Source organism: Henckelia pumila, chromosome 4 (assembly GCF_033568475.1).
Source record: "Henckelia pumila isolate YLH828 chromosome 4, ASM3356847v2, whole genome shotgun sequence".
Lineage (NCBI taxonomy): Eukaryota > Viridiplantae > Streptophyta > Magnoliopsida > Lamiales > Gesneriaceae > Henckelia > Henckelia pumila.
The window spans coordinates 95,787,526-95,810,378 of record NC_133123.1 but is presented as its reverse complement, the minus strand read 5'-3'; the positions used below and the strand labels follow the sequence as shown (position 1 = coordinate 95,810,378).

Here is a 22,853-nt window from a genome sequence, read left to right as displayed (position 1 = left end):
TATTATTATTTTTTTAAAAAAAATTTAAGCAAATAGAACAAATCAATCTCAAAGAAATCCGAAAAATATTCGAGATCTCACATAAATAAATATCCTTGTTTTTTGATGGGCCTTCAAATTTAAATACCGGCCCAAAAGTAAATTTAATAAATACAAATAATAACATAAGGAAATTCTAAAACCCTAGATACCATCACGCGCAACTCACGTGACACAGAAATTTAACGCCGCACGCCTCTCCCATTTCTTAACCGTACGATTATTCGCCACATCATCGATCCTCGTCAATTCTAAACTCAACGGTCCAGATCAAGCCTCGGCCCTCCCAGAGAAAACACACCCCTCCGCCTGTTACCATCCTTCTTCCCCCTCTTTGTTTTTCACAATTTTTTTTAAAAAATAAAAAATAAAATAAAATCAGAAAATTTCTGGAAAAAATGGCTGTGTTTGAAGAGGAGAAGAAATTTGAGCAAGAAATTGACGGTGAAGACGATGATGAATTTGAGGGGAGTGACGAGGAGGAAGAGCAGGAAGAGGAGGAAGTGTTGAACAGTAGCGGCGGCGGCGACGGGGCTCCGGCGGCGGTGATTGACATTGACGACGATGATGATGTAGACGGAGAAAATGAAGATGACGAAGGGGATGACGACGACGATGACGACGACGACGACGATGATGAAGATGAAGACGACGATGATGATGAAGGAGAAGAGGAGGAGGACGAGGTAGTGATTTAATTTTTAGCATATTTCGCAAGTCTGGCTTTGATTAGTTCACTTGTGTTTTATGTGATTTCTGCTTCAATTTTGCCCTTTTTGTGAAGTTTTTGGATTATTTGGCTAAAATATTTGTGGGTTTCTCGGATCTGGAGTATTTTTCGGATATCACCAAGGTTGGAATATCGCAAGCTAGGGTATTTTCCCTTTTTGATTTCCTTGTTTTCAGTGGGTTTATTTGTTGATTTGGTTGAATTTTCGTTGAAAAGAGTCAGATCTGAAATGTTCGAAGAATTTTTGCAGAGGATGTTTAGCTAAACTTGAACTATATTTATTTAGTTTTATATGAGTTTTTCTCCTGTTCTTGGAGATATTTGAAGAGATTTATGATATCTTTTGGCTGAAAAGTTGTTGAAATTGCATGTTCAAGTCTTTTATATGTGTGGTACGACAAAGTACTTCTCTATTTTCATGACTTTGTTTTGTCTCTCGTACTTATTCTAGATCCGACGGCACTGTTAAATTTATTCTCTGGATTCAAAGATGTGTTTATGTTGGCAGAAAAAGGAAAATTTTCAAAGTGTTTTCTGTCCCATATGAAACTTCTGTGGACTTATACTTGAGTCCGTGTTTATATTTTTTTTTTGGTTCTCATCCTCTGTTTGATTTTTTCTTGAAACTGGGTAGTCGGATTTGGCGGTTTTATGAGTTTCTTTGCTGTCTTTACGGGTTGGTCATTATATTGTGAGACGGAAACAGCTGCTCTTCTCTAATTGATCTGTGTGTCTGACCAGGAGGATTTAGGCACTGAATACCTAGTTAGACCCATTGCTAATGCTGAGGATGAGGAAGATGCTAGCGACTTTGAACCACAAGAAAATGGTGTGGACGATTTTGACCATGAGGATGAGGGGGATGACGAGGATGGCAGTGGAAAAGTGGAGGCTCTTCCAAAGAGGAAGCGCTTGGGCAAAGATGATTCAGATGATAACGATGATAGTGGAGAGGACGACGTTAGACCATCAAAGAGGTAATGGAAGTGCTTCACTTCTGTGATCATCTACTTCTAACCCTTTTTCGATATTGAATTCAATCCATCTTCATATAATGTTAGGGAGGATGGGGGAATTTGGTGGATTATCTTCTCCCTTCCTTTATCATCATAGGGTTAATTTTCAATTTCAATGGATATATAAGTTGTTAGGGTAGGGTTTGAACTTTGAAGACTTTGTTGGTTTACTTTTTAATTTTTATTATCAATGTAAGCATATGAAGTTTTTAGTTTATCGGTGTTTGTTGAGTTTAGTATGCTGCATCTTTGAATTTTCAGTCAATTTTGAGATTTGCATGTATCTTTGTTTTTTTGATTAAAACGATATCTGTTTATATTGTATCAAATGGCTCATATGAAATATAAAGGGAATGAATGATGTTACATTACATGGAATCAATTCTTATATAAAAAAAAAAATTAATTTGACAAAATGGAAAAATTAATTCAATACAAATATCGAGATATAATAATAAAATCTCATTAGTGATGATATTAGATGCATTTTACTTTTTTTTTTTCGACAGTTATGCATTTTACCATTATTCATATTGAATATATACTGTTAATTTTATTTTTAAGAAATAAAATAGCAAGTTTTAGATAATATTAGTCAAAGTTTTAAAAAACGTGAAGCGTGTCAAAGCGTGGGAGTTAAGTTTCAAGCTTTTTAAGCTTAAACGCGATTACTACAAATTAACAGATTAAATAATAAATAAATATAATAAGTTTAAGTCTAATGCATTGATTCCTTTTGAGATTTTAATTCAATTTATTTAATAATTCATTTCATATTCGGTGTTATCGAACATAAACTAAATTAATTGGTCTACTTTAAAACATTAGCTGTAAAATCCCTCAATATGTATTGCATTCACATCATCGCTACACTTAATCATATAATATTGTACATTTCTAACTTTGCTAACAATCACTAATTAATAAAATCGTTAATTTATTATTTATTTTTGTTTTATTAATCAATTTTGGATATTAAGAACATTTAAGCATATTTAACGACACTTGATATGGTCAAATTATGTCTTACCGCTTTTTTATCATTTTTGATCGAAACGAAGCGTTTCGATGAAACTTTAAATTTAAGCGAAATTTAATCAAGCTTTTTATAAAACTAATATTAGTATATTAAATATAATTCAATCTAATATCTTTTTCTACTATTAAGAGGCAGGGGCTAGACAGACCAACTTAGTCGGTGGTATGGTTCCCTTTTCTTTTCTTTCTTTTTTTTTTTAATCATTTCAATTTTCTTTATTTTACAAATTTCAAATTTTGAAAAAAAAAAACTACATTATACTCCCCGTTTCAAATACATTTCCCTATTTTATTTTTCAAATAGAATTAGAAAAATTTATTGGGAAATCAAATTTTATATAAACTTTTTATTTTGTTCCTATTTAATGTATTAAAAAATGATTGCACAATTTTCAAGGTATAGTTAATCTATATATCTATAGAGTAACACTCCTGTGCAACGGTCTCATTCGTGAGACGGGTCAACCCTATCCATATTTATAATAATAAGTAATACTTTTGACATAAAATGTAATACTTTTTAATGGATAACCCATATAAGAGACCCGTCACACGAATATGACCCGTGCAACGGTTGCATACAAGTGTTTGCCATATCTATATATAAAAATAGAATAGTCTTCCAAACAAAGTAACTAACAATTTTTCCGCCTAAAAATCAATACTAAAAGTGGAAAGATAATTAATAATAGAAAAATAATAAATTATTATGAAAAATATTAATTATTGACAACTATTTAACACATATTCCAAAACAAAATAAATGAATTTCTTCTTGGATTTTGTATATATGTTCAAACTATTTATTTTTTTAAATAATAATAATAATAATAATAATAATAATAGTGTTTAAATAATATATAAATTAAATTTCATAATTTAATATGAGTTAAATAATTCTAGGATTTTTATGCTAAAAATATATATAAATAATATTAATAGAGTTTAAATAACATATAATTAAATTTCAAAACATAATATGATTTAAATAATCAAAGGATTCTTTTGCTAAAAAAATATTTAAAAATAAAAATTTTTCTCAATATTTATATTTTTTCACATCAATATTTAAAAATAAACAGCAAATAAATGCATAATTAAATGTTAATCAAAATCAAATTTTTTTTAAAAAATAAAATGTTAATCAATTCCTTGAAAATATAATTTTATATTTATGTGTTTATATTTATTATAATATATCATTTATTTTGGTCATCATTTTGAATTTTATTTTTAAAAAATATTTGTTTTGTAAAATTTTGAAAAATAAAATAATATGGATTTTTAAAATTAATTTATAATTTATTTTTATCAGTAACTAATCTACTCACTCAAAATATCTATACATATATAATTTTTTTTTGAACTGTACATATAAATTATTTTATAGAATGCAAGTATGACGTAATTAATAATATAAATAGAAAGTGCTATAAATTATGGTGACAGAATATCAAAAGTCATCATATAAATTTAGACTTTAAAATGCATGGTACATGTTTCAAAAAATTAATATATATATATTGATACCCCGGGAAGTCAGGGGTATCAAGGCTGCTGAGAGACAAGAATAACAGGGCTGGTGATATCCCGGTAAGTCAGGGGTAGCAGGGCTGTGAGGACCTCGGGTTACTAATCTTGTCTTAGGGCAATTAATGATTAATAAAATAATTAATCAACAATAGAAAATATTACAAACCAAGAGCTAAATTTTTTTTTTTTTTTTTTTTAAACTTTCCAGAGCCTCGCTCGATCCGGCAAAGTTAGCCGATCGAGCGAGCTATGAAGTAACACTCTCGGGTCTGTACAAACAAGGCCTCGCTCGATCCGGCAAAAATCGCTGATCGAGCGAGCATGAATTCTTCCCATTTCTGCCCATAATAACAAGCCTCGCTCGATCCGGCAAAAATCGCCGATCGAGCGAGCATGATTTCCAGAAAATGTTCAGAACACACTTTGCTGTCAAAACTTAAAACAATGGCAAGAATCTTCAATACAAATCGATCATAAGCATGTTATAATATCTCAGAACATGCATATATACATATAGCCAAGCTCAAGCATCAAATCTTAAGATTATTACATCAAATAGATAGCATAGAGGTATGAAACAATAAGCTACATTAAATCTTCACATGTGAGCTTCTAAATCTCAAGTTTCATATCCAAAATCAAGGCTATCAAACTACCATTCTTTCTCTTAAAACCCGAGTCCACACTTGCTAAGTCTCGCTCCCGAGCTATCAATATCATCTCAGACTAGCTCCTGCCCTACCTGTTGTGATGCACACATACAAAACAAAACAACAGCCAGATAAACTCCGGTGAGAAAACAATCTCAGTATAAGCAACATATATAAAGCGTTAAATAAATCATATCGACTCTATTTCAACTCGACTCAACAAATAGAGTAACTAACGCTTCTGTCGATTAAGAATTGATTCATAAAAACATCGTTGCCATCAAGAATCGTATTCGATCTTGACATGGATATCCATTTATCAAAATCATTCCGGATTCGAAAATAAAGTCGACCTCCGACCTTGGCATAGGAAAATAAAGTCGTCCTCCGACCTTGGTATAGAATCAATTCGTATCATCATCATTTAAAATCATATCGATTCAAAATCAAAGATCCACTACCTGAGATGGATCGACAACATCAAAATCAAAACAAAGAAATAAATACGTATGTGATTTTGGCGGAACAACTCAAGAGGAAGCGTTCTTGAGTTTCAAAATTCTTGACTCTCGATGTCGTCATTATACCTTCGTATTTCTTCTATTTTGAACGCTCCAAATCTGAAACATATCATCAAAACATTCATATAAATCTTTATTCTATTCAATCAGTCCAAATTCGTTTCAAATTCATAATTCTAACTTCATTCAAAATCATTTCAAACCTCAACATCTTCTTATTCGGTACAACTCGGAGTCATGAGTCGTTAACCTTCAAACGTCGTCTGAAACTGAGAAATAAATTGCTATATCGTCAATAACATCTAGACGAACATCTTATCTCAGTTATAGACTATCAAAATGATCCAAAAACACGAATCGACGGCGTAGCGATTCAAAATCGGTAACCGACTTAATACCGACTTCGAAGCTAACTTCAATCACTTCATACGTAACTTCAATTCAATTCATAAGCTATCAAAACCAGCATAATCATACTCTATATGAATCTAAATACTGCTGGAGAGTATAATCAATACAAACGATAGCCGTTCATCAATTTAGTTTCGATATCAAAGTGCATACGAGTTCAAGAACATCAATACAAACTCATAATCTGATCTCTGTCAAATTCCATTCATCAAAACATGCCGAGAGGATTAAATACTTACATCAAATCGAAGGTCTCGTTTCAAGGATTGCAGAACATCTTTCGGAATTGAAATCGGACGAGCGGATCAAAAGTTACGGCAGTTTGAATAAATCAAATTCAAAAGAAATATGAAGAACTCGGCTCCCCTGTTTCGTTTTTCTGAATGCCTAGAATAAATACACGTACAATGCTGATAATCGACTTCAAATTCAGAAATATACTGAATATTTGCAAATTAACCCCTCAAGTCTTCATTAATTGCAATTCAGTCCTCAGCTTTCATTTTAATTCAATTTCGATCCAACTAATTTAAGAATAATAGAATTTAACTCAAACCCTAAATATTCTCAAATTAAATAATATCGGATCAAAATTAAATTAAATTCAATAATCCCAACTTTTGCACTTTAGCCCTCGAAATCTCGATATTTGCAAATCAGTCCCTGGACGATTGTATCTTCAAAAATAATCGTATTTAATTCCCGAAACATGGTATTTATTCTTAAATCCCATACATATTCAAATTGAATATTTATTCCTTTAATTTAAGAATTTTCGGAATTTAATTCTCAAACTCCGTAAATTCTCAAATTAAATATTTTCGGCTCGGAACTTAAATCTATAATTTCTTCAGCTTCACAAATCAATATTAGCCCATAATATGGAATTTAATTCTTAAATCGCATAATTAATAATTTAATATTTTCGGGCCTTACAATTCCTCCCCTCTAAGAAATGATTTCGTCCTCGAAATCACAGTCAATCGAAATATCAAGTCTGATAGACTGAATGATTATCTGAAGTAATTCTCACTTTAATCATCCAACTCTGATCTTCGTAATTCCTCTCATCATCTCTGAGCAGATTAGTTCTTCGAATCTGCTTCTATTCTCTTGTACGTTAATGAACTGAAAAGAATACTTTCTGAGTTATTGTATCCTAACTCGAGGATCTGTCGAATAATCAACTTAACTCAAAATCTATTCAGTATCTATTCCATCTGATTAAAGTACATAAGAAAACATCTTATTGATATTTCCTTAACTTAATTATGTGGAACAATCAGATTCATCATATCAAGCTGACAAGAATAACTCTGTCAATCACATTATCAATTCTGTCTAGCATCTCAGTCAGTGCAATTCAGCATTAGTGATGACTTGTTTTTTTTCTAAAGTATTCTACGCTCTATGATCTATATCATTCCAGGCTCTGTATAGAACATATATCAAGTCTACAATATCATTCTGTTCATCGCTTCAAGGTCTGTATTCACAACATTCATATTCTGAATCTGTAGTTCAAACTCTGCTCTTTCTCAATTCTAAATCGAACAATATTTTAATATAACTTTCCTGTTAACAAATCAGTAACAGTTTCAAAAGTTATATCTATTATTCAATTGCTAATTCTGATTCTTCTTCTCTGTTTTCATTTCGTACAGATTCATCTTCAAAATCGTTGTGTGTCTCAAATCAAATCTAATCTGATATCGATAAATCATGTCTACTCTGATATCATATACTTCGGTAGTATTATTTCAACACAAAGCAATCAGATGTCTTTTCATCATAGCATCCTAGCATCATCCCAACATCGACTCAATAGCTGCCACAGGACTTATAATCATCAAGTGGCAACACATTAAGTTAAGTAATACCGAATCAGGTATTAAAGTTCTGAGAATATTCTCAATATCTGGAAAATCGACTCAGATAATCCATCAATTGAAGAAAGTATAATGCAATCACATATAATCAACTCTCAGAACATTAATCAATCAATCGATGCCACCTTCTGTCGAGTAAATCTAAAGTCTTTATTCTGACAAAAGATTTTAATCATTCCTGTACTTTCATCATATCTCTATCTTCTTCACAGATCTGAATAGATAGTTGTTCGTCACATCACATACAGAGTATTCTGCCAAATTCTGATTAGTCTATTCGGACTATCTATTAGTCAGAGTATAATATGTTGTAGTCACAGATTTCAAAGTATTCAGAACTGTTGATAATCGGTATCATATCAGATAAAATTTCATTCTCAAAATTCGATTTATCTTCCCTGACTATTCGTCCAATTCACAGATAATACACTGTACCTTTACCTCAAAAAGTACTTAGTCTTCGGATCATCTGTATTGAAATTTAATAGTAAACCCAATGTTTCAATCTGAAACATTATTTCTTAGCTTACTGTTCATCTTGCAACGAATCTAATCACAATTCAGTGACTTGATCATACAGACAGATCATCGTATACAGTAACATCCATCATACTGTTCATAACTACCACCTGTTTACCTCATCTATACTGTTTCATCACGGTAGTTTTGCAAAATATTCTTTCAAATTATAATCTCGTTTCAATGTTTGAAGTTTATCACTGAACTCATCTGGTCAATGATTTTCAACTTCATCGGAAACTCTCTGTACGTTTTCCTTCAAAAACGTATTAATTCTGTTACTTCTATTTGCTTTATATTCTGATAAAACAATTATTGATTGAATCTTAACTTCATTGTTGTGCATTTTCTTCAAAATATGATATTTCTTTTCGGAAATATCAAGCACAAACAGATAATCAATCATAATAGAATTCATTAATTCAGATCTGAGGCTTCAGTTCATATCTTCATCTGGCATACTGTACTGACTTTTCGTCAATTCCGTTTACTTTATGTGTTTCTTTCATCTTCTGAACAAAATCATTGCGATATTCATCTGAATATTCAAACCAGAATACACAAAAATCTGGAATTAATTCATCGGATGCCTATTTCATTTTTCATTTCTATCTCCACATACCGACAATTCATATCATCTAACCCAAAAATCATGGAGCATATACAAATTCTTCTATCAGTTACAAGTCAACAATCTTAAAATATGCTGAAATATCATCAGAGGATCATTAATCCTTAAAATCAAAAAGAAATAAATCAAGATTGAGAAAATCCCTCAATCAAGGTTATCCAAAATCAAATCGTCTGGATAACAAACTCTGCAAAGTGAAAACAACTTACTTGCATCACATAACTCAGAATGAGTAAATCACTCAGGCTCTATGAACAAAACAAGGAGAGCCACTCAAAATCAAACATTTCAAGAATTATATGTCCAATTGATGTAGTCGATTCAGCATAATCAAAGAAAAGACTTATCTATAACTGATTTTCATATCATCATATATCTTCTAAACCTCAAAATTAATATTCAGTTCATAATCTCATCAAGTCGGTAATTCATAAATTCATCAATTCACTATTGAATTCCAGTTCACAACTTAAACTAAAGTCAAAAATCTTACTGGAACATATCTGTAATCTCTATGCATTGGCATACCTATCAATGCTGATTTAGATCTTAAACATATTTAGTGCATCGAATATACTGATTTCGGAATATTTCTGTAATCAAACATCATACATCAATCCAAAATCACAGAATCTTAATTCGAGATTCTATATCATATCATCATATTCATATGCACATCATGTTTTTGTTGATCTAATTTAATCGTTTATTCTATTCATCAATTCTATTTCAGTTCTCCTTTGATCAGACTATTCATACTTCTCCTCAATACTCGAGTTCTGATCAAGAACCAATTCTACTTCATTTTCACGGAATACATGCTTCCAATCAACTCAGATATTCAGGTACACATGTACTTCGTAAAGCATAAAACATACTGATTGGTTAAATCATAAAATCAAGTGATCCAAGAATTTGAAACTATCACTAATCAGTACTTGGTTATAATCTTATCATCTATCATACATCGTAACCAAGTATTGCACACATGAACAACATCATATTCAATTTCATCTCATCAAGGCAATAGTTTCATTCTTTAACTCAATTCACAAAATCTCTATTCTGCTACAGAGGTCATCATATAATAAGCTTCAAGCTATCATATCTCTATTGCATCATTCATAAACAGGTCACAAATAAATCTGTTACCTGAAAGTTTATTTTCAGATGCAATTCCATTCTAATCCTCTGTATACTTCTGATATTTGTTTTTCATTTGAATCTTCTTAGAATCTATGTTTCGTCGAATAGATTCTAGCACATCTGACTAAATTTTCTTTACACTACTTGTTCGGATATCTTCCTCCACAATGAGTGTAATAATCCCTAACATACTCTGCATTCAAAATCAAACTAATCTGTCTCGATTCACTAGAGTTAGAGAATTATTGTCGTATCATTCACTTCATATCTGTCCTGGAATAAAAATTGTAGCTCAATTTGTGAGTATCTCACATACTCTTACATGCCTACAATTTCATTCTCCTACCTCCTCATTCAATTTCAATTCTCATAGCTCTGCCTATGTCTTTCTTTCAATGTTTCAATCGTCAACATTTAATTAGACATAGTCTTCGAATTCAAGCCATAATTAAACACTCAATCTTGAGCTTCATTATTATTGTCTACAATTCAAAGAATCGTAATAATCTTAAAACTTTTAATAAGGCATTCCGCAAAATTCAAAATATTCAGCTTCTAGCGGTATATTTTTTTCTTTCTCAACATTTCTATCTGTTTTGGCAGAGAATAAGAAACAAAAGTCTGTTCTAAGCACTTACCAATAGGAAATATACCACTGCTCTCTTATCATTTCTTCATCAAAATCCACCAGCTGGTTGCTAGGTTTCGAAGTTGATATTCAATCAATCTAATACTATATTCATCTGTATCTTCAAAAACATGTGATCAACTGATCAAGTTCTCCAAGTCAACTTCTACCTGCAACAACATCTATTCATTTTTTGATGTACTATTCTGTTCAATCGGAGATACCTCATTCAACTGAGCCATACAGTTCTGTTCATTCTGACCATACCATTCTGTTCAGTCTGGCTATACAATTTTGTCAGTCTGGGGTGCTTACGTCACCCAAAGAACACTGTTCTCTTCGATTCTGGAGCTTACATCACCCGGGGAAAATCTTAGAACAAATAAATAAGAAATTCAAAAATTTACAAATCAGTAAATCAGACAGTTGAATTTCAAAGATAGATCATGCTCACATGCAATTTATCAAATCATCCAATTTATCAAATCAAGTAATGCATAATCATGCTATACTATAAATGCATGTGACTCAATCTACCCCGCTCAGCTTCTATCTCTGTCCAAGAACTTACGCTCTGATACCACCTGTTGTGAGGACCTCAGGTTACTAATCTTGTCTTAGGGCAATTAATGATTAATAAAACAATTAATCAACAATAGAAAATATTACAAACCAAGAGCTAAAAATTTTTATTATTTTTTTTTAAACTTTCCAGAGCCTCGCTTGATCCGGCAAAGTTAACCGATCGAGCGAGCTATGAAGTAACACTCTCGGGTCTGTACAAACAAGGCCTCGCTCGATCCGGCAAAAATTGCCGATTGAGCGAGCATGAATTCTTCCCATTTCTGCCCATAGCAACAGGCCTCGCTCGATCCGGCAAAAATCGCCGATCGAGCGAGCATGATTTCCAGAAAATGTTCAGAACACACTTTGCTGTCAAAACTTAAAACAATGGCAAGAATCTTCAATACAAATCGATCATAAGCATGTTATAATATCTCAGAACATGCATATATACATATAGCCAAGCTCAAGCATCAAATCTTAAGATTATTACATCAAATAGATAGCATAGAGGCATGAAACAATAAGCTACATTAAATCTTCACATGTGAGCTTCTAAATCTCAAGTTTCATATCCAAAATCAAGGCTATCAAACTACCATTCTTTCTCTTAAAACCCGAGTCCACACTTGCTAAGTCTCGCTCCCGAGCTATCAATATCATCTCAGACTAGCTCCTGCCCCACTTGTTGTGATGCACACATACAAAACAAAACAACAGCCGGATAAACTCCGGTGAGAAAACAATCTCAGTATACGCAACATATATAAAGGGTTAAATCTGTCGATTAAGAATTGATTCATAAAAACATCGTTGCCACCAAGAATCGTATCCGATCTTGACACGGATATCCATTTATCAAAATCATTCCGGATTCGAAAATAAAGTCGACCTCCGACCTTGGCATAGGAAAATAAAGTCGTCCTCCGACCTTGGTATAGAATCAATTCGTATCATCATCATATCAAAATCATATCGATTCAAAATCAAAGATCCACTACCTGAGATGGATCGACAACATCAAAATCAAAACAAAGCAATAAATACGTATGTGATTTTGGCGGAACAACTCAAGAGGAATCGTTCTTGAGTTTCAAAATTCCTGACTCTCGATGTCGTCATTATACCTTCGTATTTCTTCTGTTTTGAACGCTCCAAATCTGAAACATATCATCAAAACATTCATATAAATCTTCATTCTATTCAATCAGTCCAAATTCGTTTCAAATTCATCAATCTAACTTCATTCAAAATCATTTCAAACCTCAACATCTTCTTATTCGGTACAACTCGGAGTCATGAGTCGTTAACCTTCAAACGTCGTCTGAAACTGAGAAATAAATTGCTATATCATCAATAACATCTAGACGAACATCTTATCTCAGTTATAGACTATCAAAATGATCCAAAAACACGAATCGACGACGTAGCAATTCAAAATCGATAACCGACTTAATACCGACTTTGAAGCTAACTTCAATCACTTCATATGTAACTTCAATTCAATTCATAAGTTATCAAAACCAGCATAATCATACTCTATATGAATCGAAATACTGCTGGAGAGTGTAATCAACACAAACGATAGCCGTTCATCAATTTAGTTTCGATATCAAAGTGCATACGAGTTCAAGAACATCAATACAAACTCATAATCTGATCTCTGTCAAATTCCATTCATCAAAACATGCCAAGAGGATTAAATACTTACATCAAATCGAAGGTCTCGTTGCAAGGATTCCAGAACATCTTTCGGAATTGAAATCGGACGAGCGGATCAAAAGTTACGGCAGTTTGAATAAATCAAATTCAAAAGAAATATGAAAAACTCGGCTCCCCTGTTTCGTTTTTCTGAATGCCTAGAATAAATACACGTACAATGCTGATAATCGACTTCAAATTCAGATATATACTGAATATTTGCAAATTAATCCCTCAAGTCTTCATTAATTGCAATTCAATCCTCGGCTTTCGTTTTAATTCAATTTCGATCCAACTAATTTAAGAATAATAGAATTTAACTCAAACTCTAAATATTCTCAAATTAAATAATCTCGGATCAAAATTAAATTAAATTCAATAATCCCGACTTTTGCACTTTAGCCCTCGAAATCTCGATATTTGCAAATCAGTCACTGAACGATTGTATCTTCAAAAATAATCGTATTTAATTCCCGAAACATGGAATTTAATCTTAAATCTCATAAATATTCAAATTGAATATTTATTCTTTTAATTTAAGAATTCTCGGAATTTAATTCTCAAACTCCGTAAATTCTCAAATTAAATATTTTCGACTCGGAACTTAAATCTATAATTTCTTCAGCTTCACAAATCAATATTATCCCATAATATGGAATTTAATTCTTAAATTCCATAATTAATAATTTAATATTTTCGGGCCTTACAAGGGCTATGCAAAGGCAAGGGTAGCAGGGCTACGGGAAGACAGGGGTGTCAGGGCTTGTCACCATAACAAAGGCAGGCCAGGAGCCTCAGGATCCCGGGAAAACCAGGTCTTCATGACTTAGACAAAGCCCATTTCTCAAGGGCATGATCCCCACGATTGTCATAATCCCGAGCCTTCCGGCTTCATCGTGCGTGACAGGTAAACGTGGGCAACTCCTGCACCCACGACCCAGATCGTGGCCACTACCCTGGAAATGCGGAGTGACTCTCTCACTCCAAGGCCTATAAATACCTTGCCATAGATATTCGTAGAGGTATGTTCACTTAAAATTTAAAAGACACTATATAAATTTTACCAAAAGCCCACTCTATTTCTGAGCCTGACTTAAGCATCGGAGTGGCCCCGTCGAAAAACTTTTCGGCGCCCCACTAACGTGCTTTTATTTCCTTTCCTTGTGTACAGGTTGTCTCGATCAGGGAAGAACAGATCACTTGTCATTCTCATCAGCCCGGTTATCACGTCAGGCCCACTTTACTACCCTGACGGCCCGGGCCCCGGTTTAGCAAACCATCATCATTGGCGTCGTCTGTGGGAAAGCTTGTTCTATAGACGTAGATATGGCTTCTCATAAACAAACACCCTCGGAAGGCCCACAGCAGGGCCGGAACATTGTTATTCCTCTGGAGTAGCTCGAATCATATGTGCAGGATATGATACAGAAATCGTTAGCAGCTACAAAGCAGCCACGATCAAAGGAAATCACAATGGAAGAAGAAGGGAACCGGGTAATCCGAACCCTGATGCCCGAGCCAGAGAAGGTGAAGAAGAGAAAAGTTCTTGGATGCACTCAATACAGTCTTCTGTGGCGGACGAATTACATGAACTTAGGAGGAAGATACAGAAGTTGGAAGAAGAGGATCCCAAAATGGCCTGGTCTATCAAGATCCCGGGTTGCCCTTTTTCACAGGAGGTGATAGAGGATCCCTTGCCATCTCATTACAAGTCGGCAAAAATCCGGGAGTATTATAAGAGCACTGATCTAGAGGAGCACCTGGCTCGTTTTGAGAATGTAGCTATATGCTGCATTGCTATGGGGATAAGATCAAATGCAAATTCTTCTTAACCACTTTGTTGGATTCTGCCCAAAGGTGGTTTGAGAAGTTGGAGCCACAGAGTGTTCGATCGTTTGCAGAATTCAAGCAAGTGTTTTTGCAGCACTTCTGTAACGCCCGGAATTATTTAATTTTAATCCGAGAATATGTAATTTGGGAATATTTAGAGTTTTGATTTAAATTCTAATATTCTTAAATTATTTAGGATTGAAATTGAATGAAATGAGAAATTGAGGACTGAATTGCAACTAGGCAAGACTTGGAGGGCTAAAGTGCAATTTTCAGAATTTTAAGTGATTGCTTAGCATGTATACGTGTGTTATGCTTAACATTTCAGACGATTGAAAGGATTTAGAACAGAGCAAATCGATTCCTTCTCATTTCTTTGAAATTGTAATTTTCAAATCGCCGTATCTTTTAATCCGGTTATCCGATTTTGATTCCGAAAGATGTTCTGGAATCCTTGCAAGAAGACCTTCGATTTGATGTAAGTTTTATTTTAGTTCATCATGATTTGAAAAGTCGAAAATGGCAGAGATCAGATGTGGTTATGAATTGTTGTTGTTGAGCTTGTATTCTTTGTTCTATCAAGTTCGGGTTGAAGGATGACTATTGATTATGTTCTTATGAATTTCCATATGCTGGTTTTGAATCATATACAACTGATATGAATGTTAGAATTGTTGTAGTTGAGTTTCGGTTGCCGACTTTAACTGTTATGCCGCCGACGTTATGATTCAAGACTGTTTTGCTATCTTGTATTGAGTTGTGAGGATAGTGAGTCCTAGCTGATGGTTGTAAGCTTTCTCAACTTTGTTTCAGATTGTGTTTAAAGACCATTGAGCTCGAGAACGCCATCTTCGAACCGATATAGTGTTGAAGTAAGGTTTGAAGTTAGTCTCCAATGGAGTTTGAATGGTTTTAAGTGCAGATTTTGATACAAGTCTTGTGATTGTATTGTTCAGATTTGGAGAGCTTGAACGCACCTTGGAATCATCTTAAACTTCACATTTGAAAGGTAAAAGTGGACTACTATTTTGAATGGGATTATAACTCGAGATGGTTTGTATCGAGTTCCCTAAATCACATACTTATTTGCTTATTTGCTTTTATAAGCTTTTATATGAATGGTTGAATGAGTCTTGATATTAATGAATGCTACTTTGTTGATATATGATGCATTCATCTTGTAAGACTTGTTCTTTGATTTCGAAATGAACGGAAACATTCGATTAGACGATTTGAGGAAGTATATATGTATGGCCTGGGTGGTTGACTTAGCCTAGCGTCTGATTTACATATATAGTGGCTTCAAAGTCTAGAGAAGCAAGATAAGTAGCCCCACCTCGATCGGGAGAGTCGGTGGTTAGTTATGATATCTTCTTCTCGGGATCCCAAACGATGAATTAGTGAACCATGTTTTAAAACATGCATTGAAGTTATGCTAATATCATGAGTTTGATATATGATTTGCTATTCATGTTTAGTTGCTTTTACTGGGAAATATATTTCTCACCGAAGTTATCCGGCTATTGTTGTGTTGTATGTGTCATGGAAATAGGCGGGAGTGGAACTGGGCAAAAGCGATCTTGAAGAACAAGGGATGAGAGAATAGCGTGATGATCCGAGTTTAGATGGTTGTGAGCTGTCTATGTTTTATTGAGTTCAAAAACATGATCATGTTGTGGTTACATATGCCAAGACTTATTGTCTATGAGGTTGTTGTCTTAATAATGTACACAAGATATGAGATGATGTATATTACTTCTTAGGACTTGACTTGATATTGTATACAATGTTCCATGTTTGATATATGAGCCTATTATGTTGATTTTAAGTCTTTGAGATGATCTATTTCTATCAACTTATATCATGTTAGAATGCATGTTAGCTTATGATTTTGTATAGGCTATGTATGAGTTGACGTTAGATGAGAAATGAATGGAAGGACTTGAGTTGACAGCAAATTGATCTGTGTTTTGTTTCTACTGGACAGGTGCCCGCTCGATCCGGTGATTCCTGCCGATCGAGCGAGGCCTTCAATTCTAAGGCAGTGAGGTGAGCACATTGGGCTCGCTCGATCGGTGAAGTTTGACCGATCGAGCGAGGCCAACATTGCTTCCACCCGAGAGTTGGGCTTCAGGGCTCGCTCGATCGGTAGCTTTTTACCGATTGAGCGAGGTGCTCCCTTTTAAATTTTTTTTTATTTAGTCTTTGATTCTTTGACTATTATTTACGATGATTTGATTAAAGAGAGATTAGAACTCGGGTCGTCAATACAGGTGGTATCAGAGAAAGAAAAATTCTGGACTGAGTTAGATAGTGAGTGGGGTAGATCGAGTCATCTTCCTTGCTTCTTTATTTTATTATGCTATGATGTAATTACATGATTGAATTACATGTTGTAAATGCTAGCATTGTTTACTTTCAAGTATTTTATTACATGATGTTGTATTTATTTTATTTGAAAGTATGATGTAAGATGATTAAAGATGCATGCTTACTGGAAAATCTAAAATGATTAGAGGCATGTGTTCTGGATATGCTACCTGATTATCGGAATTGATTGGAAGCATGTATTGTTAGAATACTTCGATTATTGATTTTAGATTCAATCAGAACCGAGTCTTGATCAGAGGTAAGATGATCAGAGGAGGACTGAGATAGATTTGATGATTTTGCTATCCTAACCCTTTTGATAATCAGATATGTCTTGACGACCAGGACGACCACCTCTTAGACCAACAGTTCCTACTCCTCCGCCAAAACATACAGCTGTAGCACCGATAGTGCCACAAGCTACAGAAATCCCGAGCAATGAACAGGGAAGTACCTCTCGAGATATGACAGATATGACTGCCACTCCGATGGAAACACTGCTCAAACGCTTTCAATCATACCATCCGCCTACACTGAAAGGTACTGAGAATGCAGTTGAATGTGAAGGATGGCTTGATGATATGGAGATGTTGTTTGATTCACTTGATTATGGTGATGAGCGGCGAGTCAGACTCATTGGACATCAGTTGCATGAGGTTGCGAAGAGCTGGTGGTCCACGACTAAGAAAGCTTTGGAGCATAGAGGAACTGTACTTACTTGGAATGCCTTCAAAACTGAGTTTTACCAACACTTCTTTTCGGTGTCTTACCGCAAAGATAAGGGAGCTGAATTTGCTAATTTGAAGCAGGGGAATTTAAACATTGAAGACTATGTTTCCAAATTCTCTACATTGCTACGTTTTGCTCCACATGTTGCGGATAGTGACGAGGCTATGGCTGATCAGTTCATTAATGGACTGAATCCGAAAGTCTTTACTTTGGTGAACACAAGGCGACCGAATAATTTTGCTGATGCTTTGAACAGTGCCAAAGGAGCGGAAGCTGGTTTGATACAACAACGAGGAACTTTGTTTACCGCTCAGCCTCCGAGACAGTCACAAACCTCAACTCCCATTCCACAACAACCTCCTCGATTTGAAAGTGGTGGTAGTAGCATGAAAGAGTGGGTGCCCGGTGAGCCAACTTGTGGCTAAGGGCTTTGATGACTCTTTGTATAAACAATCTTTTGTTTAATATAATTTACACTTTTATTAATGGCAATGACTTTATCTTTCTTCATATTGTTATATTGTGATATACTATTGTTGTTTTGATAAAGACCTTGAATATACTATAGTGTATGAAAGATGTGGTAGAACATGGAGATGTCTATCATGAAACACATCTTATAGTCACTGTATATTCTAAATGGTTTCTAGTCGATTGAGCCGTCCGTTAATAAGGATAAGGATCGCTCGAGATTGAGACTAGCATTTGCGATGCCGAGTACCACGTTTCATTGGTATGGAACATAGAGATGTTCAAAGCATGCAAATGGATATTCATACGATGAATGATCGAACTACCCTATCCGGACTTTCCAAGTGGTTATCACTTATCGAGTGGATAAAGTCCGCGGTTTTGGTTGTACACCATTAGTCCTTACTACTTGAAACATCATTGAGACTCTATATGCTAGTACTGTGCTTTGACTCGTTTACCGACTCTATTGGGGTCATCAGGTGTCGGGATTGGGTATAGTTACAACACATATAGGAGTCGATGCTTTGTTGTCAAGGATTCACCACATACTTGCGAGTGTGGATATCCTATGCAATCTGAGGAGATATTAGTGTGACGAATCTCTGGCCAGAGTACATGATGTGTTTTAAGAAATGGTTTCTTAGTAGCACATGCGAAGTCACTATTTGATCTTCAAGATGCGTTGCATAGTTATCGAATCTAGAACGACTCTCGATTTACCAATGGTTGTTGATTCGATCGGGATATATGGATGAAAGGACCGTACTGTACGCTAACCAAAATCTATTGGTTCTTGCAGGCACTATCAGTGATACCTAGGGAATCATGGGGCGATGTTGCTAGGCGCTCTTACCATGATTCGATGGGCAAGTCGGAAATTATTGTTCCGAGTCACAAGGAGTTGTGAGCCCACGGCTAGCTGTATCCCTGAACCATTGAGGGTCACACAGAGTAATGGATTTTTAATCCCCGTTGAGATAGTTAAATTTAAAGAGTTAAATTTAATGAACAAAGAAGTTGGACTTCTTATTTAAGAGTAGAGAAGTAAGATTTCCTAAAATGACATAGGGTTGGGCATTTTTGGAAACCACTGAATTCGGATTCAGAAAAATTTATCTTGACTTTAAAAGGTGCAGAAATGGTTTCTATGAACATTGGTAAAATCGGTTTATCAATCTGAGTCACGATGAATTTTATATTAATTTCTGAACATGCGGGCTTTGCTTGTCAGGCTTGAACTTATGACTAATGGGTCCTAAGCTGTTAGCAGCTCACATTATAAATAAGTTATTGCAGTACAGAAATTACAGAACAGAGGTCACAAAATATTTTGAAAACCCTAGCCTTGTTTTCTCTGAAGTGGCCGCCCCCCTCCCCTCTGCTCGGGAAAATCCAGCCTGTGAATTTTGAATTTGCAGTCTGGTTTAACAGATCAAATTCGTTAATTCTCTTCGTAGAAACTTCTGATAGATTTTCTAGTGCAATCTATCAGAGGGATTAAATCTCTGTTCGTGGACCTGATTGAAGAACAGTTCGTCCATCAGTTCCAGGGATATACAACAAGTGCAGAGTAATCTGTTGGTGTCCATAATCTCGATTCGAGATTGGAGGTAAAAATTTATAATTGTTATTTAATTTTTACACACACAATTTAATCGTAAAGTTTTGATACCCATTATGGAATCGTTCCATATAAAATTTTTAAACTTCCGCTGCACCGGGTATCAATTCTGATTGATCTGATCGCCGTTCTCCAACAGTGGTATCAGAGCCAGGTTGCTCAGATCAAGCGATTAAATTAATCGATTGTACAAAAATTTTTAAGCCTCGGTTTTTGAAACAAAATAAATTTTTTAAATTAAAAATGTTTCGGGCAAAAACACGGGCAGCGATTGGATCGCTGCCCCTCGCTGCGCACGGCGCTGCGCAGGGCAGCGATCGTTGCTGCCCTAGGGGCAGCCGGGCTGCTCGGCTCGAGCCCTTTTGGGGCGCGGGCAGCCCGGGAGCGTCCCGGGCGGCCCCCGAAAAATTAATTTTTAATTTTAAAATTATAATTTTAATATGTTAAAATTCTATTTTTGGTCCGATCGAAAATTGTTTTTGATTGGTCCACGAGGCGTCGGATCGAATTGTTCGAGTCCGAAAATTTTAAAATTGATTTTTGGATAAATTTGAATTTTTGGAAAATTTATAGATTTTATCCGTTAAATCAGATTTTATGAAATTAATTATTTTTGGTACAATTGATGATAAGATATGATCTTATGGAAATATTGAGTAAAATATGATTTTATGTATAAAATTGGATTTTATATGTAAAATATGATTTTATTTGATAAAAAGATAAAATATGATTTTGTATGTAAAATAAGATTTTATATATGGAATATGATTTTATCCTTTTAATTTAAATTGCCATTGCATGTTATCCAATAAATTAATTTTGAATTAAATATTATTGGATAAGGATGATCGATTGCCATGACCAATTTTGTAGGTGTATGTTAGGAATTTACATTTGTTTTTATTGTTGTTGGATTTATTAATGGGCCTGGTTTATGGCCCAATATGAATTGTCATATGTAATAAAAGTGGGCCTGGTTTATGGCCCGTTCCCACCCCTTAAAATGTATCCCCTACTTGTCATTGTTATTTATTGTAAATACATTAGATTTAGTGGGAGATGAAGATTTGAAGACGGATGTGGGCCCAGCAGACAATAAAGACAGAAGAAATGTAAATTAGAAGCACAATGTAATAGGATTGCATTGCATACCTGCATAGATTGGACTAAGACTCGTGATTGGCAACCACGGGTCGATTAGAAATGGAATCGATCATCCTATATAATATATGATATTATTGTTGTATGCATGTTTTAGACTAAATTGTGTGAATCCGGCAAGCATACAAATTTTAAAATGATGAGACAAATTTTCAAAATTAAAATCCCTCATTTTAAATATGATTTAAAATTGATATCAAGATAAATAAAGGAAATTTAAAATTGTTTAAATGTTCATACCTTCCATCAACGATCAATGTATGAGATGCTACCCGCGGATACGGTCCGGCTCATATTATTGGGAGGGCCCGTTCGTCGGAAAGCTGTACATTGGATCGACACATGTTGTAAGTTGGGTGGAACTCCCATGGGATCGGCTCATATTATTGGGGGATCCACATGGCGACCGTCCATCACAACTTAATATTGATGGGTCACCTTGACATGTCACAATAAACGGCGTCATATTATTGGGCCCTTATTGGACATGAGGTAAAAACGTGGAGGTTGCTTTGGAAGCAATTGGGCTCTACCTTTTGAAAATTATGGTTGGCTGATATTATTCGGGACCATAGTTTGTCAATTGGACTCCATGTTCCCACTAAGGAAAACAGTTTCCCGTTTTCACTAAAGGGTAGTGAAATCGTTAAAATAGTGGGAGTGAGATTCATAAAATAAATTTCGCCTATTTTATGTCTTAGTAAATTAATTAAACAATCACTGATAATTGTCTGTTTCATTTCAGTATTTCATAAAGATGAATTCGCGCAATCCACTATTCTCTATTCTCGAACAAAATAAACTGACTGGCGCAAACTATACGGAATGGTTCCGTAAGTTGAAGATTGTCTTGACCTCGGAGAAGATGCTCTACATGTTAGAAAAATCTCCTCCGAAGGAAGCACCAGCTGACATAAGTCCGGAAGAGTTGGCCAAACTTGATACATGGTGGGACCATGATATCAAGGCCAAATTCTATATGCAAGCCTCGATGTCTGATGAACTCCAGAGGCGATTTGAGGACACCGTGAATGCTGCTGACATTCACGTACAACTCAAGGAACTTTTTGGGGCTCAATCGAGAGCTGAAAGGTTCGCTACTGTAAAAGAGCTAATGACGTGTCGCATGCGTGAAGGGACTTCAGTCCGTGATCATGGGGTACGAGTGATTTGGCTCATACAGAAGTTGGTAACGCTTGATTTGGTGTTGGAGCATGAACTCAACGTGGACTTATTACTTCTATCTCTTCCTTCTTCGTTTGACGGATTTGTGGTGAATTTCAATATGAACAAGATAGAGGCCTCCCTTGAAGAGATGGTCAATATGCTTGTAACATATGAATCTACTTTAAAGAAGGATAAACCGGCTTTCTTGTTGGGCTCCTCTTATTCTGCTAAGAAGGGGCCAAGTACAAAGGGTAAGAAACGTTCTGCCCCACCCAAGAAAACCGAACCGGAGAAGAAGTACAAGACAAAGGCTTCAAACATGGAAAAGTCCAAGGATGTTTGCCATTACTGCAAGAAACCCGGTCATTGGAAACGTAACTGCAAGGAATATCTAGAGCAGTTGCGAACTGCGAAGGGTATGTTCTATATTGAAATAAATGTTTCACTTAATACTACTTCTTGGGTATTGGATACCGGATGTG

General features: G+C 34.8%; 1 protein-coding gene across 3 annotated transcripts; it reads left to right on the top strand.

The window, feature by feature from the left end:
* Positions 1 to 287: 287 nt before the first annotated feature.
* Positions 288 to 2,000, top strand: LOC140865890 (uncharacterized). 3 transcript variants are annotated; one of them, XM_073270721.1, is made up of 2 exons: positions 288 to 725; positions 824 to 1,489. In XM_073270721.1, the coding sequence occupies exons 1-2, from the start codon at positions 438 to 440 to the stop codon at positions 959 to 961; spliced, it is 426 nt and encodes a 141-aa protein (XP_073126822.1). In that variant the 5' UTR covers positions 288 to 437; the 3' UTR covers positions 962 to 1,489. The 3 variants fall into 3 exon arrangements, with proteins under 3 accessions (XP_073126822.1, XP_073126821.1, XP_073126820.1); XM_073270720.1 differs by lacking the exon at positions 824 to 1,489 and adding an exon at positions 1,514 to 2,000 and having other exon boundaries at positions 303 to 725; XM_073270719.1 differs by lacking the exon at positions 824 to 1,489 and adding an exon at positions 1,511 to 2,000 and having other exon boundaries at positions 312 to 725.
* Positions 2,001 to 22,853: the final 20,853 nt, after the last annotated feature.